At 40.0% G+C, this 15,958-nt stretch overlaps 2 protein-coding genes across 2 annotated transcripts in view; one reads left to right on the plus strand and one right to left on the minus strand.

Annotated features, from left to right (window-relative positions):
• The window catches only part of nat10 (N-acetyltransferase 10), a 24,461-nt gene extending 18,671 nt beyond the window's left edge, over positions 1 to 5,790 (plus strand). Inside the window, exons 25-29 of the mRNA XM_088339963.1 lie at positions 955 to 1,074; positions 1,233 to 1,331; positions 3,869 to 3,942; positions 4,020 to 4,100; positions 5,524 to 5,790. Of these exons, the coding sequence (XP_088196089.1) occupies positions 955 to 1,074; positions 1,233 to 1,331; positions 3,869 to 3,942; positions 4,020 to 4,100; positions 5,524 to 5,656 (507 nt within the window). The 3' untranslated portion in view covers positions 5,657 to 5,790. The remainder of the gene's footprint in view (positions 1 to 954; positions 1,075 to 1,232; positions 1,332 to 3,868; positions 3,943 to 4,019; positions 4,101 to 5,523) is intronic.
• Positions 5,234 to 14,702, minus strand: mapda (N6-Methyl-AMP deaminase). The gene is made up of 10 exons (XM_088339966.1): positions 14,561 to 14,702; positions 14,355 to 14,485; positions 14,221 to 14,281; positions 12,709 to 12,796; positions 12,245 to 12,320; positions 12,053 to 12,179; positions 10,137 to 10,217; positions 9,913 to 10,051; positions 8,413 to 8,513; positions 5,234 to 6,133 (listed from the first exon to the last, which is right to left on the minus strand). The coding sequence occupies exons 1-10, from the start codon at positions 14,603 to 14,605 to the stop codon at positions 5,942 to 5,944; spliced, it is 1,041 nt and encodes a 346-aa protein (XP_088196092.1). The 5' UTR covers positions 14,606 to 14,702; the 3' UTR covers positions 5,234 to 5,941.
• Between the last annotated feature and the right edge of the window lie 1,256 nt (positions 14,703 to 15,958).

Raw genomic sequence — 15,958 nt, forward strand, 5'->3', positions numbered from 1 at the left:
CATGAAGTTAAAATACACGAGTTCCCCTGACATTGTGTCGTAAATGCGGTATTTTGAAGTCGAACGAAGTTGAGTAAAGTTAGTAAAGTGTCGAGAACCGGCGTTTTCGGCTCGGTTCACTAAAAGGAACCGGCTTTTTTGGGTCCTAAACGGCTCTTTAGGTTGTTTTTGCTTCTTTAATCCCAACATGACCAAATATTATGTAAAGTTATGCACAAAATGACTTAAAGGAAGGGTGGAATAAAACAAAAAAGAAAAAAATACCAAAAGTAAAAAGTAGTGAAAAGCTGAGAAAAAAAGAAATAAAAGGAAGATTAAAAAAAAGGAAAAATTTAGAAAAAAAGACAGAAAAAAATAAAATAAAGAAATGTAGGAAAAAAGTAAATAGAGAACAAAAATAAAAAAGTAAGAAAAAATAAACACCATGAGATTTTTTTAAAGGAACTTTTTTTAAAAAGTAGAAAAAAACACCGAAAAAAGAATAAAAAGTTTGTCTTGCATTCAAATAATTTCCAATTATATCAAGTGAATATTGTTGCCAACATTGTACTACCACTAAAAAAATGTGATTAAATACAGTTCTGTTTCTTACAAATGACTAAATAAGACCCCAAAAATGTTAATATTATGCGACAATATATATCGGGAAATAAAAAGAAATGGATATCTTGTGAAAGAATTGTAAGAACAAACAACGTTTGTAGGCCGTACAACCTTTGCAATAGTACGTGAGTCAATTCATTCAAAAGAGAAAAATTCAGCACAGGAACTGTAAATAGTAGCTGGATTTGATCCACAGACCTCAGAACTGTGCTGTGGGCGCGCTAACCACTCAACCGCCGTGCTACCCCATATAATTACTATTTTAAAAGAAAAGATCTAGTGATCTACTGCCACCTACTGATGTGGATGAATGTTAGTTGCACGTCTGAAGAGTTTGAAATTGTTTTCCAGGCACTGCTCTTGGGTATCGGACTGCAACACAAATCGGTGGAGCAGCTGGAGAAGGAAGTGGACCTCCCAAGCTCGCAGCTCATGGGCCTCTTCAACCGCCTCCTGCGGAAAATTGTGCAAGTATGTTTGCAATTCTTTGAGTATTTGAGCTAAAACCAGCAAAGATAAATGGTTGAGTGGAGGAGATGAATCACACGAATCTCCCCTAAATTTGAAACTAACTGATTTGCATGATTTCAATGTGAGACCTTCACGAACATCTCTGTTGTATCTTGTAGGTTTTTAACGGCATCCAAGAAAAAGCCATCGAAGCGGAGATGGCGACGACAAAAGAGGTCACGATGGAACCGACGCCCCGAAGCCTTCAAGATGATCTGGTATTGTAATACTTTTCTGGAAAACAGTCATGACATTGTAGAGCTCCTGTTAGAATGTATTTATTGCTTGTAAAAACAAAATTGTCTTGTCCAAAATTTCTAGCTCTTCCAAAATTTAATTCGCAGAATTGAATTGTAGGTTTTTTTCAAATATCTCCATTTAAAGTGTTCATCTTGTTCCACTGGTTATTATCAGAGGGATTTACCTTCACTCTCCTCACTTTGAGCAAATTTAAACTTTTTTAGTTCCAATTAAAAAAGTAGTCATGTTTATTTATATAGCCCTTAATCACAAAGAGTCTCAAAGGGCTGCACAGACCACAGATTATTGTAAACCACAGACTATTATTGCACCACCCTCTGATCTAAAACCTACACGAGGGCAAGGAAAACCTCAACTGAGGAAAATGAAGAAACCTTGAAAAGGGACCGCACATGAGGTAATCCTACTTCCAGGATGACCAGGCTGCAATGGATGTTGCAATAACAAATAATACACAGATATTGTCAACTTGAAATGTAAGTCTTTCATAAGCTATAGAATAGAAGTGAGTTTGAAGCCTGGATTTAAACAGATGTTGCAGATCGAATCTCAGGGGGCAGAGCATTCCACATCACCAGGGCCCGAATGGAGAACGCTCTCGAACCTGCAGATCTCTTCTTGCGATCACGAGTAGACCAGCATTTTCAGAGCAAAGGCTCTGGACCTGGAAAGTAGGGGGTAATTAAATCTGAAAAATATGAGGGAGCAAGTTCATGCATGATTTTGTATGATACCAACAGAACCTTAAAATCACAGCTTAAGCTAACAGGGAGCCAATGCAGGTTAGCCAAAATCGGGGTAATGTGATCAAACTTTCTCGTTTTAGTTAAAAGCCTAGAAATCCCATTTTTTAATTTTTTTACACAGAAATCTGAGCACAGGAACGGACAAAAAGCACATTTTTAAAAAATGAGTCAAAGCAAGAAAATTATCCTTATTTGGTCTCATTTTGACTATTTAATTGTCTCTAAAACATTGTGCAATGTCTATCACTGACAGAAGAATCTGACATTCCCTATGAGCTTAGGTATGTTGTGTTTCTAATTGCCATTATTCTGTAGAGTTTAATGATATTTTGTTTTTTGCTATACACATATTAATCTCTATTTTTGTGGGTTTTTCAGAGGTTCTCTGTTATTTTAGTCAAATTGGGTTAAAAGTTGAATTGTAAATAGTTCCTGTATTCTTACAGCACTGAATAGTTAATATTTCCATTTTTTATTTGGTTGTGTCGTTTATTTTTCAAGGATTCTCTTTTGTTTGACTTTAAAGTCTATAGTTTACTTTAGAGTAAAAAATAAAGGCTAGTATAATATAGTCATGATACATTTGTATTTATGAATTTCATGCCTAATGTTATATTATTATTGGTAGTAAATCGGTTAAAGCAAAAAGAAAATCTAAAGCGCCCGAGTGTAGCCAATCGATAATTATTCGAATATGTGGACAATAAAGATTAATGCACCAGTAAAAAACGAAAACCATTAAAAAAAAAAATTACTGTACCTTGAAGCAACGCTTCGATGATAGACAACATTTTTGTATCTCCCAATCATCATTTTTTTTTCAACTTGTCACTGTTTTCCACTTGTCCCTCCCTTTAACTATTTTTCTTGGGACAAATTAGCAGGGAAAAAAAAGTAAGAACACGCACCAAATTACAATCAAATGAGACGTGGTTCCTCCTCAACACATTCAGTCAATTGGCACTGTTCTGAATAAGATGAAGCGATCAGGAGTTTGGGAAAGCATGAGGGCACTGTCTTGGGCCGTTGGGTGGCTATAAATGTATGCCCTCTTGTGTTCATTTTGTTTTATGCATATATAAGCCAACCTTAATTTCAGTATTGTTTTTTTATTTTTTTATTTGGGTTGTATGCGAGCATATACGACATAGACTGAAAAAAAATTCTGGTGTGACGGGCAGTAATAATCCACTAATTTTGCATCAAATTTTCACATTTACTTAACGGATTTTGTAGGGGTGAATGCTAAATTTGACAATTTACCTCTATTAGTAATATATACATGTATTTCAGGTGAATTGGCCGGTCCAAATTGTCCCTAGGTGTGAATGAGCGAGTGAGTTGTCTGTCCCCGTGTGCCCTGCGATTGGCTGGCAACCAGTTCAGGGTGTCCCCTGCCCAATGCCCGATGATTGCTGGGATGGGCTCCAGCACCCCCGCGACCCTACTGAGGATAAGCGGTGCAGCTAATGAGATGAGATATATATATATATATATATATATGGCTGCTTTAATTTTTGTTTTAAAAACACATTCATTTCTAAGCACCCCAAAAAGATATTTTATTTGGAAAAAGCATGTATGCTCATTTTAACAAAATGTAAAATGTATTACAATAACAAATGTTTTATCACATTTTTTTATTCAGCACTTTTATTTTCAGGACAACAGATCCAAAAATCAATGATTTGAAATCGTAAAAGAATAGTGCGACAACCCTATCTGAAACTGGTTTTCTCTTTAACCAGAACGAGGCGGCAAAGGAGTTTGAAGAGATGCACAAGAAGAATAAAGAAAAAGTAAAGGAACTTTACCTGGAAGAGTAAGAACGCCGCGTCCCTGCACCTGCAAGAAACCACTGTCCTGATGCAGCTGTGACGTAATCCATTTTGTTTGCAGATACAAGATCAGCGGGCAAAGTGAGGAATGGGACGAGGTGCTGAAAAAGGCCGGGAACACTGCTATGGTCAGCATTAAAAGGTACTAAAAAGAAGGGCAAGTGAGCTACCTTGCAAAAAAAGCTGGGGAGAGAATGGTTAAGATCAAACAGATTTAACGTTGGAACCAATCCTAACTTGGGAGTGGACAAACTTTTTGAGTCGCGGTTGCATTGGGTGGAAAAATTGGGCCAAGAAGCCAGACTGTCCCACGAGTACTGCACCTCACTCTAGTTCATTCTTCCTCCTCTTACCCGCAACAACCTGTTCTCCTTCACCTCTGCTTTTCCTTGTCTCACAGCGCCCTTTGTAGGATTTTCATCCATAAACACATACAGTATTTTGACGACCATAGGGCACACAGTGTTAAAAGTCCTAGTCTCCGTAGCTGGTTATTTCTGTATTCAACACACAGGCCACACCACCTGATATGGCGGGGGTGCTCTCTGCTGCAACCGTACTACTGCAACAGAGACAAGCAGTCTGAGTATTTAAAAATACAGCCGGAGCAAAACTGAGTTTGTAAACAACACTTATAAACCACAACCAAAGTGAAACACAGATAGACACGTGTCTGAGTTGGTTTTTCAGCTTCCTCCACTCGCGAGCCATCGATTCATTGATCTTAAGTTCTCTCGTGGCTTCTCGGTTTCCATGTTCTTCCGCGTAGCATAGAAATCAACACACCGTGGCGGACGAAAAACGGAAAGCACTCAATGGAGGGAAAGTGAGAATTGAGAATGTGAAAATGTCGTCCGGTTGCACGTAAATTTCAAATTGCTAGACACGCTATGGCGTTGGCATCCATGAGTACTTCCGCAAACAATGGGCGCATTGCGTGTGACATCACGCGCCCTCTTCTGCCCATGCGGGATGCTTGTCGTGTGCACAAAGACGCATAGAAGTTACAGGAGATGGCATACAAGTCGGATTTATTGGAAATGTGAACGATCGCAGAAAAACACTTCACCCTTTTAGCTGCCTCATGGTGTCCTTCAGCTATGTTTGTTCCACTACACAAAGGGACACTGGGGACAAGGTTGGCACCATTTCAACAATTTAGTAGTAGTACCATTTCACTATTCTTTATATACATACAATATTTTTGGGGTGGGGGTTCTGTTCCGACAGATTTTTTTGGTAAGCAAAACCTGCGAAAGAATGTTTTTTAACACATTTTACAATCAAATACTTTATTGTACACTGTAACCGAAAAACAGACCTTTCACAGGCTCAAGCATTACATTCTACAAATAGAAGTACTGATATAAACGTCAAAAAAATGAGTCTGTAGATTGTTCAGCCAATCAGAATGCGGGATACGATAAAAATCCATAAAGCGGTGAAACTCAAAAATAATCCGTTACAGTGAGGGATCGCTGTCCTATATACTATTTGGAGGGAAGGATTTAAAACCCTTTGAAAAACTACAGTAAAAAATAAAGATTTCGATCTTTTCCCACCAGTGACAAGAAGAGGAAACTAGATACAGGAAAAGACATATTGGGCAACGGAGGTCTTCATCTTGACAAGCAGAAGAAAAAGGAGAAGCAAGGAAAATTCAAGAAGGCTAAATTTGGAAAGAAAAAGTTCAAGTGAATCACGCGGTTGGAAAACCTGGATTTTTTTATCTTCTTTTGCAAGAACAGGACAGAAAAGTGTTGGAATTTCTTTTTAATCACCATTATGTTTGTGCCATATATTTATACAAATATAAAGGCATGTATAAAGTCTTGCTTGTTTTAAACTATGCACATCAAAAAGAGCATTTTAAACAAGTGTTATGTTTTGAAATGTTGTGTTTTCTACAAAAAGTGAGTAGCGTAGAGTTTCCCTTTTCTATAAAGTGAGGTAAGCTGTTGTTCGAAGCATGTCCGGGAATTTTCATTCGGGCGCTTGCGGCTGTAACTGCGTCCACCTGCGCCTCAATCGCTCTTTCGCAGCGTCTCCTGCAAAGATGCATTCGATGGCCTGTCGGGACAACGTCCAAACAGCGTCTTGGTCCAGGCCGAATGTGGACGCCGCTAGCTTGTATTCCTGAGATAATTCGGTGCTGAAGACGCCCTTGTCATCGGTCTGCCAAGGGACAAAGATTAAAAAGGCTTGAATACCCTCAGTTCTGGAATACAGAAGGCACACATTAAGAAGCTCGACTTTGTTTTGAACAAGCCGCACCGGCTAGCTGCAGGCTTAAACATGAACCCATTCACGGCCATTGCTTACGTTTAAAAAAAAAAAAAAAATGAGCGGGGAAATGTCTAGTACAGAAAAGTAACAGTGTGCCGCGATCAAAACACTCATTTGGGGACTGTCTGCAGCAGTTAAGTTATTGTCATTTACATACGCGGGTGTGTGGAAAAAAATCGCACATCAACGTGTCGAATCTTTCTAACAAGTAGTGTCTGCCCCTGATTTTTTTTAGCGTGGCAGCAAACGATTATATCTTTTTCTTATCGAGCCGACAACTGACGTCATATTCGGCTGTGATCAGTTTGATAACTGTCAGCACGCTAATTATGGTGGACCCCTTCTTGGTACCTATTGTCAGTATGTCAGATTTTTTTTATGCAATACTTTGTCTCTTCCCCATGCTTTGTCATGTGCGCAAGGGATGGGAGAGCTTAATATTCGTCACATGGCACAGCAAATGCACATGGTGTGGTGGTACAGGCTTCTGGATTTTAATAGATTGAGTTTTAATTTGAGAATATTTTTGGGGGTCTCATATTACTGGGTCATATATATATATATATATATATATATATATCTATATCGCTACTACGACATATGACCAGTTCGGTGGCCTTGGGGGTAGGGCGCCTGCCCCGAGACTGGGAGGTTGCTGGTTCAAGCCTCAGCCAAGTCATACGTAAGGCTAACAACATTGGTACTCATTGCCTCCCTGCTTGTCGCTCAACATTAGGGGTTGTAATTGGTGGGTCACTTAATGACTCCCAACACATCAATTGGTTAAATTGGTTAAATCTTTAAATATGATAAACATTCTCAATATGAAACTGTTGCTGAAGAATCTGTACCTTATTTACTTATTTTCTGTTTTATCGCCCCTATTTCTGCAGCACTGTCCATTCCCTTGAAAATAATTATTTTTGCAGCACGATGAAACACAATAACTACAACGTGGATTTTGTTTCTAATAATGCGATGTTAGATATTTAGGATTTAAAATGAGAACCTTTATATGATAATGGCCTGGGCGCTGTCTGCAGGACCAAGCGGTACTACAACTCCCAGTGCCACAATGGAATAGTGGTCATACTTATTTGCATTGATTTTTCGCACTTCATAAATCTCGTGATACAGCGGATCGATGATCTAACTAGTTGCCAAGGCTTTTAATCATCGATTATAATCTATAATAACGATTAGTTGTTGCAGCCCTAGGAGATGTTTCTGTTGCAGTTAGATTGTAATCTATGTGTATTATTTGCCAAAACGAGCCACTTCCCCTACTGGCCACATAGGAATCAATACGTAAAATCTCAAAGGGCAGCCATTTTTTACCTATGGTTTATAATCTGAAATGGTACAAAATTCAACAACAAGAGCAGCCTGGGCTTGATTTACACGCAGGGTTGGGTAGGGTTACTTTAACTAGATTACTTTCAATTACTTCTGGATGACTCCAATACCAAATATGCTAATAAAAGACAAAAGAAACTAAATATGAATAAAATGACTAAATTTTGTGCAGGCTCAGGGAGTAACGGAATACATGGAACGGCAAAAATGATGTTGGCAAGCTGTTTGGATTTATTTTCATTTTGTTTCTGTCGCATTTTATGTTAGTTTTGCCGGAGAGCAAGAGATCAAAGCCAGGAGAGAAAGCTTACCACGTGTTGTGAGTCATAATTTTATTCATATTTAGTTTCTTTTGTCTTTTATTAGCATATTTGGTATTGGAGTAATCCAAAAGTAATTGAAAGTAATCCAGTCAAAGTAACCCTATCCAACCCTGTTTACACGAAGTATTCAAACGTGATTTATTACAAAGAGGGATACTGAAAGTCATCAACCCATCGAACGGTGACAAAATGAACTAAATATATACTGAAATCACAATCTGCAATGACAAATATACAAAACTGCACATAAAATGCACTTGGATTTTCCTTAAGAACCTATCCTGCACACCTCTAATAATAAGATCGCCCCCTACAGGCGTCCAAGGGGATGTTCAGTTCTTCAAGCCTGTGAAGAAGGATCTCGGAGAAGCCTTGACATGTAAATTCAGGGGCTACAAGTTACCCCAAGAAATGATCCTTATTTGAAGTTTATGATTTCAGTTTTCTGTTTTTCTAAGTGAAATGACGGCAGTCAGGGAAAGAACTTACACAAATGACACTTGGGTGGCCCAACTGGTACCAGTACTTGAAGTGATGTTTGGAGTAACATGGGACCGTCTGTCCTTTGACATTAGATGTTAAGCAAATCTCTAATGAGAAGACAAAAAAAATCCACACATTCAGTATCCTTCTGCAGATCATCACTACTAGCTGCATTTGTTTTGACGTAGTATATGCTACAATCTTTTATTTTGATTCTACTCAGTATCAATAGGATTGTCAACATCCATAAATTGAAGTGTTTGACTTGGGAAAGAAACCATGCCGCCTCACGAGTACTGCGCTTCACTCGTTATTCTTCCTCATCTTCGCAGCAAAAACCTTTCTTGTCTCTGCGTTTCCTGGTCTCCCAGTGCCCACTGTTAGAATTTTTGATTTGATTAACTTGCAAAATAAATAATTATGTGTCCGGACGAGTACTGCGCCTTACTCTTGCAATTCTTACTCATCATCACAGCAACCACCTGTCTCTACTTTTGTTTCGCAGTTCCCTCTGTAGGAATGTGTTCCATAACGCAATGTAAACATATCTGGTACTATCCCTCTCATGATTTATGTTCATCAGTGCAAGAAATGTATTCAAGTATTAGTAATTCAAACCAACCATTCCTGTTAACACTTCTGCTACAACGATTTATTACTCTTATAACATTTCACTTATCGATAATGCAGTTTTGGGGTTGGACACCATTAGACATTTTTAGCTATTCACAGCATTGGTTATTTCTTTGTGATTTTTTTTTCATACGGCGTGAAGGTTGCTAATGCTGCTTTGATGGAGGTTTGTTTTCCTCTCGGTCCTTTTGTAGATGCACCTTCTATGTCTTTTGCTTGTAATCATTTTTGACATGCCATGCATTGTAATATGTGTTAATTCTTAAGGTTCTGGTACAAATTACTTGAGTTTCCTCTGGACCTGGCGACTACGCAAAAGCAAATTCTGCAACGGGCGTTTTCTTCTGTTCCATGTCTGCTTCGTTAAAACCAAAATAGGTCCAAACAAGTGAACCGCCCTTCTTTGGTGCAAGCTTTGTTGTCTTCTCGTTTGTTGACCCTGGGACTATGTTTACGTAGTCCGCCATGACACTCAATGAGCTCACACAGTGGGTATGGCATAGTGTGGCGCTTGAGAACTTTGAATCGCATTTATTGACTTTTGCCATGATTAAAACTTGCCTCAGATTGGTCGGCGCTTTTAAAACTCGAACAGTAACAATTATGGTTGGCTGAAACTCCATCACGTGTTGTGTACAAATCGTTAAACAAACTTCTGACTTTGGACTGCCGCCGCACTAACGCCCCCTTTGGGAACCACTGCCCTAAAGCCTTACGCATACTGGCATTCTGCTTTTGACGTGGGTCGTGCAGGGGGCCGCAAGACTAAGGAATCCAATTGAGGGAAAGAGCAGCGATTCCACATGAATCCTCAAGGAGAGTAAAACACGCATTGTCCACTTGACTGGAATCAGTGGACCCGATCTGCCTTACCCAACGGAATTTTATTCTTCACAACTTTGTCGACGAGACTCTGCGATCCGCCGACTTCCGGATGCAGGAAGGTGCCGTGGCCGATCCGATCTGGGGGCAGATTGAGCAGGAGTTCCGATTCTTCCAGCTGAGACGGCACCTGCAGAGAAACCGAATATCAGCGTCCGTCAGCGCTTATGGAGTTCAACACAAACCACAACTGAAGACTTATCAACTGGTCTTACTTCGGAGAGGTGAAGTGCTAACTTTAGTCCACTGTTCCTGGCTCGTTCTAAAGCAGGAAGCAGGTCTTTGCCGTGACCTACCTGAAAAGCACGTCGTGGTATTAAATGCAACTATTTATGATGCGTTGCACGTTAGTCCAAGGGCGTAGTTTTGGCATGGGAAGAGGGGATGTCTCCCCACCAATATTGTATTGTGTATGTATATACTAAAGCCATATCCCGCTAGTGCAGGGCGCTCCGACATGGTGCCACCAAGCACCCAATTGCCAAGCTGACCTGATCTGAGAATACCCCACCAGTGCTGGGTCATTGTGATTTTCTAGGAAAATGTTTTTTTTGTGGTTGACCGAGTCAAATTAACCCTACTTACAGTATCTCTCTTCTTTTCTTTCTTTTTCTTAATTCTTCCTATTTTAATCTTTCTCTTTCCCTCACTCTTTTTCTCTCTCCTTTCTCTTTCCATAACACTTTTTTTCTCTACCTTTCTAGGTTTTTCTTTCTCTTTTTATCTTCCCCTTTTTCTGCCTTTCTTTCTCAGTCTTTCTCCCTTTTCTTTTTCACATGTTCTCTCTCACTTACTTTATTTTTTATTTTATTTTTATCTATGCTTTTATTCTGCCCCCTCTATATCTTTCTCTTACTGGCTGTTTTTCTTTCCTTCCTCCCTCTCTCTTTCGCACTGTCTTTCTCTCTTTTCCCTTTCTATTCTCTCCCTCTTTATCTCCCTTTCTGTCTTTTTTCTGTTTCTTCTTTCAACGTGCAATATTTAACCCGGTAACAACACAGTAAGTAGTACAAGATAGGCTATTATTTTAGAAATGTATACCAAACTGGGTGCCCTTTGCACTAATACATAGCAAAAAGTAGCTCTCACCTTGAAAATCGTTGGAAACCCCTACCTTAGTGGGAGGTGGCTAGAGTCAATAACAGACTGTAAAGAATTAAATATTAAAATGTACCGTTTACCAAAATGTTCAAATTAGTTATCTGACTCCATTAACCAAACACAACCTACATTCACCTCACAATTTGCGCGCGCTCGTTTCTTGATGGAAAAGATGAACAAGAGATAGCTGACATTTTCACACGGAGCAGATTTAATTTCATAAACAATTTAACTAAGTGAACTCCATCGAATATAGCCGAATTAGTGTCGCTTGAGTTTCTGTCAAGCCTCCTCAAGTCCTCTCGCTTCTTCTCTCTTGGCCCATGTCTTTCCACAAGATGGTGTGCCAGCTCCTCCCATGGACCCGCCAACGAAGCCCCCTGGGCTCCACCATCTTGGAGAAGAGCGTCCCGATGTCTATGGTTCCTCAAAACAATGGAGAGCGTTTATCAAAACCATGCCTGCCGTCCTTCGTCATCGGGGCCCTCCGCGTCTGGATGCGCTGATTATCTTATCAGCCTCACGTCAGTTCCCGCCATTCCTGTAAATATTTCCTACCAGACCAGGGTGCCCTGAGCTTTCACTGCTTATTGAACTTAAGCCTACTCGGAGAAAATCTTCATTGCACTCAATACATGTAACTTGTATTCAATCGTATAAAATCCTTTATAGTCAAATGTATAAAATCCTTCAACACTCACATTCTTGCCTCTTATTGGGGGATTCCCAAACCCCTTCGCTCAACCCTACCAAAGTACTGCAAACCCCCCAATTCCAACACCTAAAGGACCAAGCAGGGAGGCAACGGGTACCGATGTTGTAAGTCTTTTGTATGACTCAAACCAGCAACCTCCAAGTCCTGGAGTGGGAGCCCTACCCCTGAAGCCACCAAGATGGTTACAACATTATATAAACACTAAAAAATATGCGAAATGTCCCCACCGATACCAAGCTCAAACCTATGCCCTTGTGTGTTTTACCCTATTTATTTTCCAAGTTGAGGAACATTACAGGTAACTAGCTTGCCTACCGTCGGATCACCACTGAGATCCAGTCCGACCACCAACCCGTCGGCCGACAACATGAACCTCTCTGCCAGTTTCACCGTTTCCATGGCGACCTCAATCCCGTGCCTGCGATCGATGGCTACGAGAAACCTTTGGGAAAGATGGTTGGTCTTTGAAGAAACACTTTTATGGATGGAGTTTCACCAAATGCCCACCTGACATCGATGTCTTCATCTTGACACTGTTGGATGGCTTTTATGACCGTGTCCACGTAGCTTTTTTTGGTCATTCCTGAAAAAAAAGGTTACTCGAGTAACAATTTGGTGGAAGGGCGGCTGTTGGTTAGCGCGCAGCCCCACGGTACAGAGATTCAGGGTTCAAGTCCAGCTACCGCAGCCGCCCCATGCGGAATTTGCATGTTCTCCCTGTGCCTGCGTGGGTTTTCTCGGGCACTCCGGTTTCCTCCCACAATCCATAAATATGTATGTCAGGTTAATTGGCTGGTTCAAATTGTCCCTAGGTGTATTTGAGTGATTTGGATGTCTGTCTCTGTGTGCCCTGCCCACTGCCCTGGATGGGTTCCAGCACCCCACAACCCAAATGAGGATAAACGGTGCAGATAACGGATGGATGGATGGAGTAACAATTCTAAATAATAAAGAAAATCAACAGCTCGAACCTGTTTTCTTTTCCTCTCTCGGCGTACTCCTAAGCTCCAAATATTTGACGCCGTCTGCAGCAAACTCCTTGATGACATCCGTCGCCACCTAGAAGAGGGGTGGGGGAAGACCTATTCCATTTTTCTCTTTTAGGAATTAATATTCATGCAGACATGTTATATTTCTTTTCATTTTCAATCATTTTCATCGAATTGGTTTCCCTAACCCTAACCCTAACGCCGACAACAAAAGCAAAATAATATATAACGTCTGTTTTCAGCACTTTGTGTGATATTTTATGTTGTAGTATTACTTTAGTGTATTTTTTGTAGTATTTTTGTATCTCTTCTGTAATATGATTTTTGTAGTTTTTCCCGGAGCTGTTTTTGTAGTATTTCCAGGATAGGATTTTTGTAGTGGCTTGAGGGTTTGATTCCAGCTATCGGCCTTCCTGTGCAGGGTTTGCATGTTCTCCCCGTGCCTGCGTGGGTTTCTCCTCCCTCATTCTAAAAGGTGGGTTATCTGTGTGCCCTGCGACTGGCTGGCAACCAGTTCAGGGTGTCCCCTGCCCACTACACGAAGATGGCTTAGATGAGCTCTATCACCGCCGAGAAGCACTGCAAAAAAAGGATGGATTGATTTTTGTAGTATTTTCGGAGTCATATTTTTGTAGTATTTCTGTAGAATTCATGAGGTATTTCTGTAATTTTTTTGCAGAATTACTGTAGTATTTTTGTAGTGGTATTCATGTGTGATAGTATTACTGTAGTAGTAGTTTGATAGTATTTTTTTCCTTTTCAGAATGAAAGTAAAATAATGTTAGGTCCCTGTTTTTAAAAACTAAAAATCATACTTACTTTTCTAATACTACTGTAGTTGGATTTTTGTAGTATTTACATAGTTTTTATGCAGTATTTCTGTAGTTTTATTTATTTGAAATTGATGTAATATATGTGTAAAATTGCAGGATTCCTGTATTTGGGTATTTGTAGTACTTCTGTAGTGATATTTCAGTCTAACGGCATTACAGTAGTAGTTTTTGTAATATTTCTTTAGTATTTTTTTCCCATTCAGAATGAAAGTAAAAACTAATATTAGGTCCCTGTTTTTAAAGGGGACAGTTTGTAATATTTTGTGACACCTACTGGTACAAAAAAAAAATACATGAACCAATGGGGATTTTTATCAAAAAAGAAAAAAATCAGGTCCAGAAATTTGTATTTCTTATATAGTGGAATCCCTACCTAGAAGTCGCGAGTGAGTTGTGACTGGCTGGCAACCAGTCTAGGGTGTCCCTTGCCCACTGCCCGAAAATATCTGAGATGGGCTACATCCCCCCCGCGACCCTACTGAGGATAAGCGGTGCAGATAACTGATGGACGGATAGCAGCACTTTATTATACATCTAAGCATTGTTGTTCAGTGGATCGGATTAAAAAGCTTGACGGGCTGCCCACCCCTGACCTAGAATGAAGAATTACGCATTGCCAGGGTAAGTACACAAGACATTGAATTAAACAAAACAATCTCACCATGAGAAGGTCCTCCTCTGTGTCTACCAATTGATGAATGACCTTGAACACCTGAAAGCACCTGCGCCGTGTAGCATTATTAGGAACCGCGATATCCAAGTAAATACTTATAAAAATCACATTACTCAACGTACTCATTCAAAGTCCTTCGTTGGCCTTTGTCAATGGCCGTCATGTGGTGTTCAATGTTGAGATGTGGCTTTCGCTTGATCAACTTCTCCATCGTTTTAGTGCTCACAGAACCGTTGAGGTGAGCGTGCAGCTCCTATGGCAAAATCAAAGGCGAGAAAAAAACAATCCTTCAGATTTCGATTGAAAAAGATCGATTCATTTTACTGACCACTTTTGGGAGCTCCTGGTAAAATACATCGTCGTTATTGTCCATTGTTATTAGGAAATGAAAATTGAAGAACTTGTGGGTTATGTAAAATTGGGCGTTCGTAAAAAGGGTTGCCTGTCTGTGTTTTCAGGAGACATTTGGACGTAACACCCGATTAGGCGCGGTAAACAAATAAGCCCCCCCGAGTCCCGAGGCGATAGAAAAGTTCCGCATAACCACTTAGTGTAGTACTGTAGTCAAACGATGGGATGCGTCGTTTGTGGTGTCCTTAAAAAGTTAAGTTATATATTTTCTATTTTAAGTATGTGGGTGATTATTTTTTCAGCAACATTTTGGTGTCATGATAATAATAATAAATGATAAAATAATAAAAAAATATAGATATCCTATGTTTCAGTTTTTTTTTTCATTTTATTACAACACTAATATGTTTAACACCAGGAAATACACAGTAGTCAAGCTCAGGGATGAATACAATTATAATTATAGCTTGTTTTCTTAAACAGTGTCTCTTAATGTTACCCACGCTGTGTTTTCCTAACAAACATATTACCAAAAAAGCTTATTTTTAAATATGTTTTGTTTATAAACACATTCATCTATACTATATGAAGTTAAGTCAAGTCAAGTCAAATTTATTTATATAGCCCTTAATCACAAAAATGTCTCAAAGGACTGCACAGGATTACAGTTACAAAATTACACAATTACCTGATCTTAAACCAGCATGCGGGCAAGGAAAACTCAAAAACCTCAGTGTGAGGAGAAAAGAGAAACCTTGAGAAAGGACCTCACATGTGGTAATCCCCCTTCCAGGATTGACCAGGGTGAATTACAATTAGCATTACTGTACACATAATAGTAAACATAAGGTAAGATGTTGAAAATGTCCGGAAAGTGCATGACATCAACGACGCCCCCAGCCTGCAAACCAGTCCAGAAAGTCTATGACGGCCACGACGCTGCCTCCCGTCTCTGCCAGCTGGTAAATGCAGGGGTTGACATGCTGCAGGTCAGACGCCGGTCCGCTGACCCATCCCAAATCATCCTTCTCCTTCGTATCAGCCAGGCAGGCGTCGGAAACAACAAAACAGAATATGAGGTGGGCATCAATCATAAGCTTTGGAATAGAAGTGTGTCTTAAGCCTCGATTTAAAAACTTCCGTTGAGGTTGCAGATCTTATCTCCAGAGGCAGGGCGTTCCATAACACCGGGGCCCGGATGGAGAACGCTCTCGAGCCCGCAGACTTCTTGGCTATCGGAGTCACAAGTAGACCGGCATTTTCCGAGCGCAGACTCCGTGCAGGAACATAGGGGGAAATCAAATCGGAGAGATAAGAGGGTGCAAGCCCATGCAAACATTTATATGTTAATAAGAGAACCTTAAAGTCACATCTT

Source organism: Urocampus carinirostris, chromosome 7 (assembly GCF_059441175.1).
Source record: "Urocampus carinirostris isolate Australia breed hairy pipefish chromosome 7, RoL_Ucar_1.0, whole genome shotgun sequence".
Classification (NCBI taxonomy): domain Eukaryota; kingdom Metazoa; phylum Chordata; class Actinopteri; order Syngnathiformes; family Syngnathidae; genus Urocampus; species Urocampus carinirostris.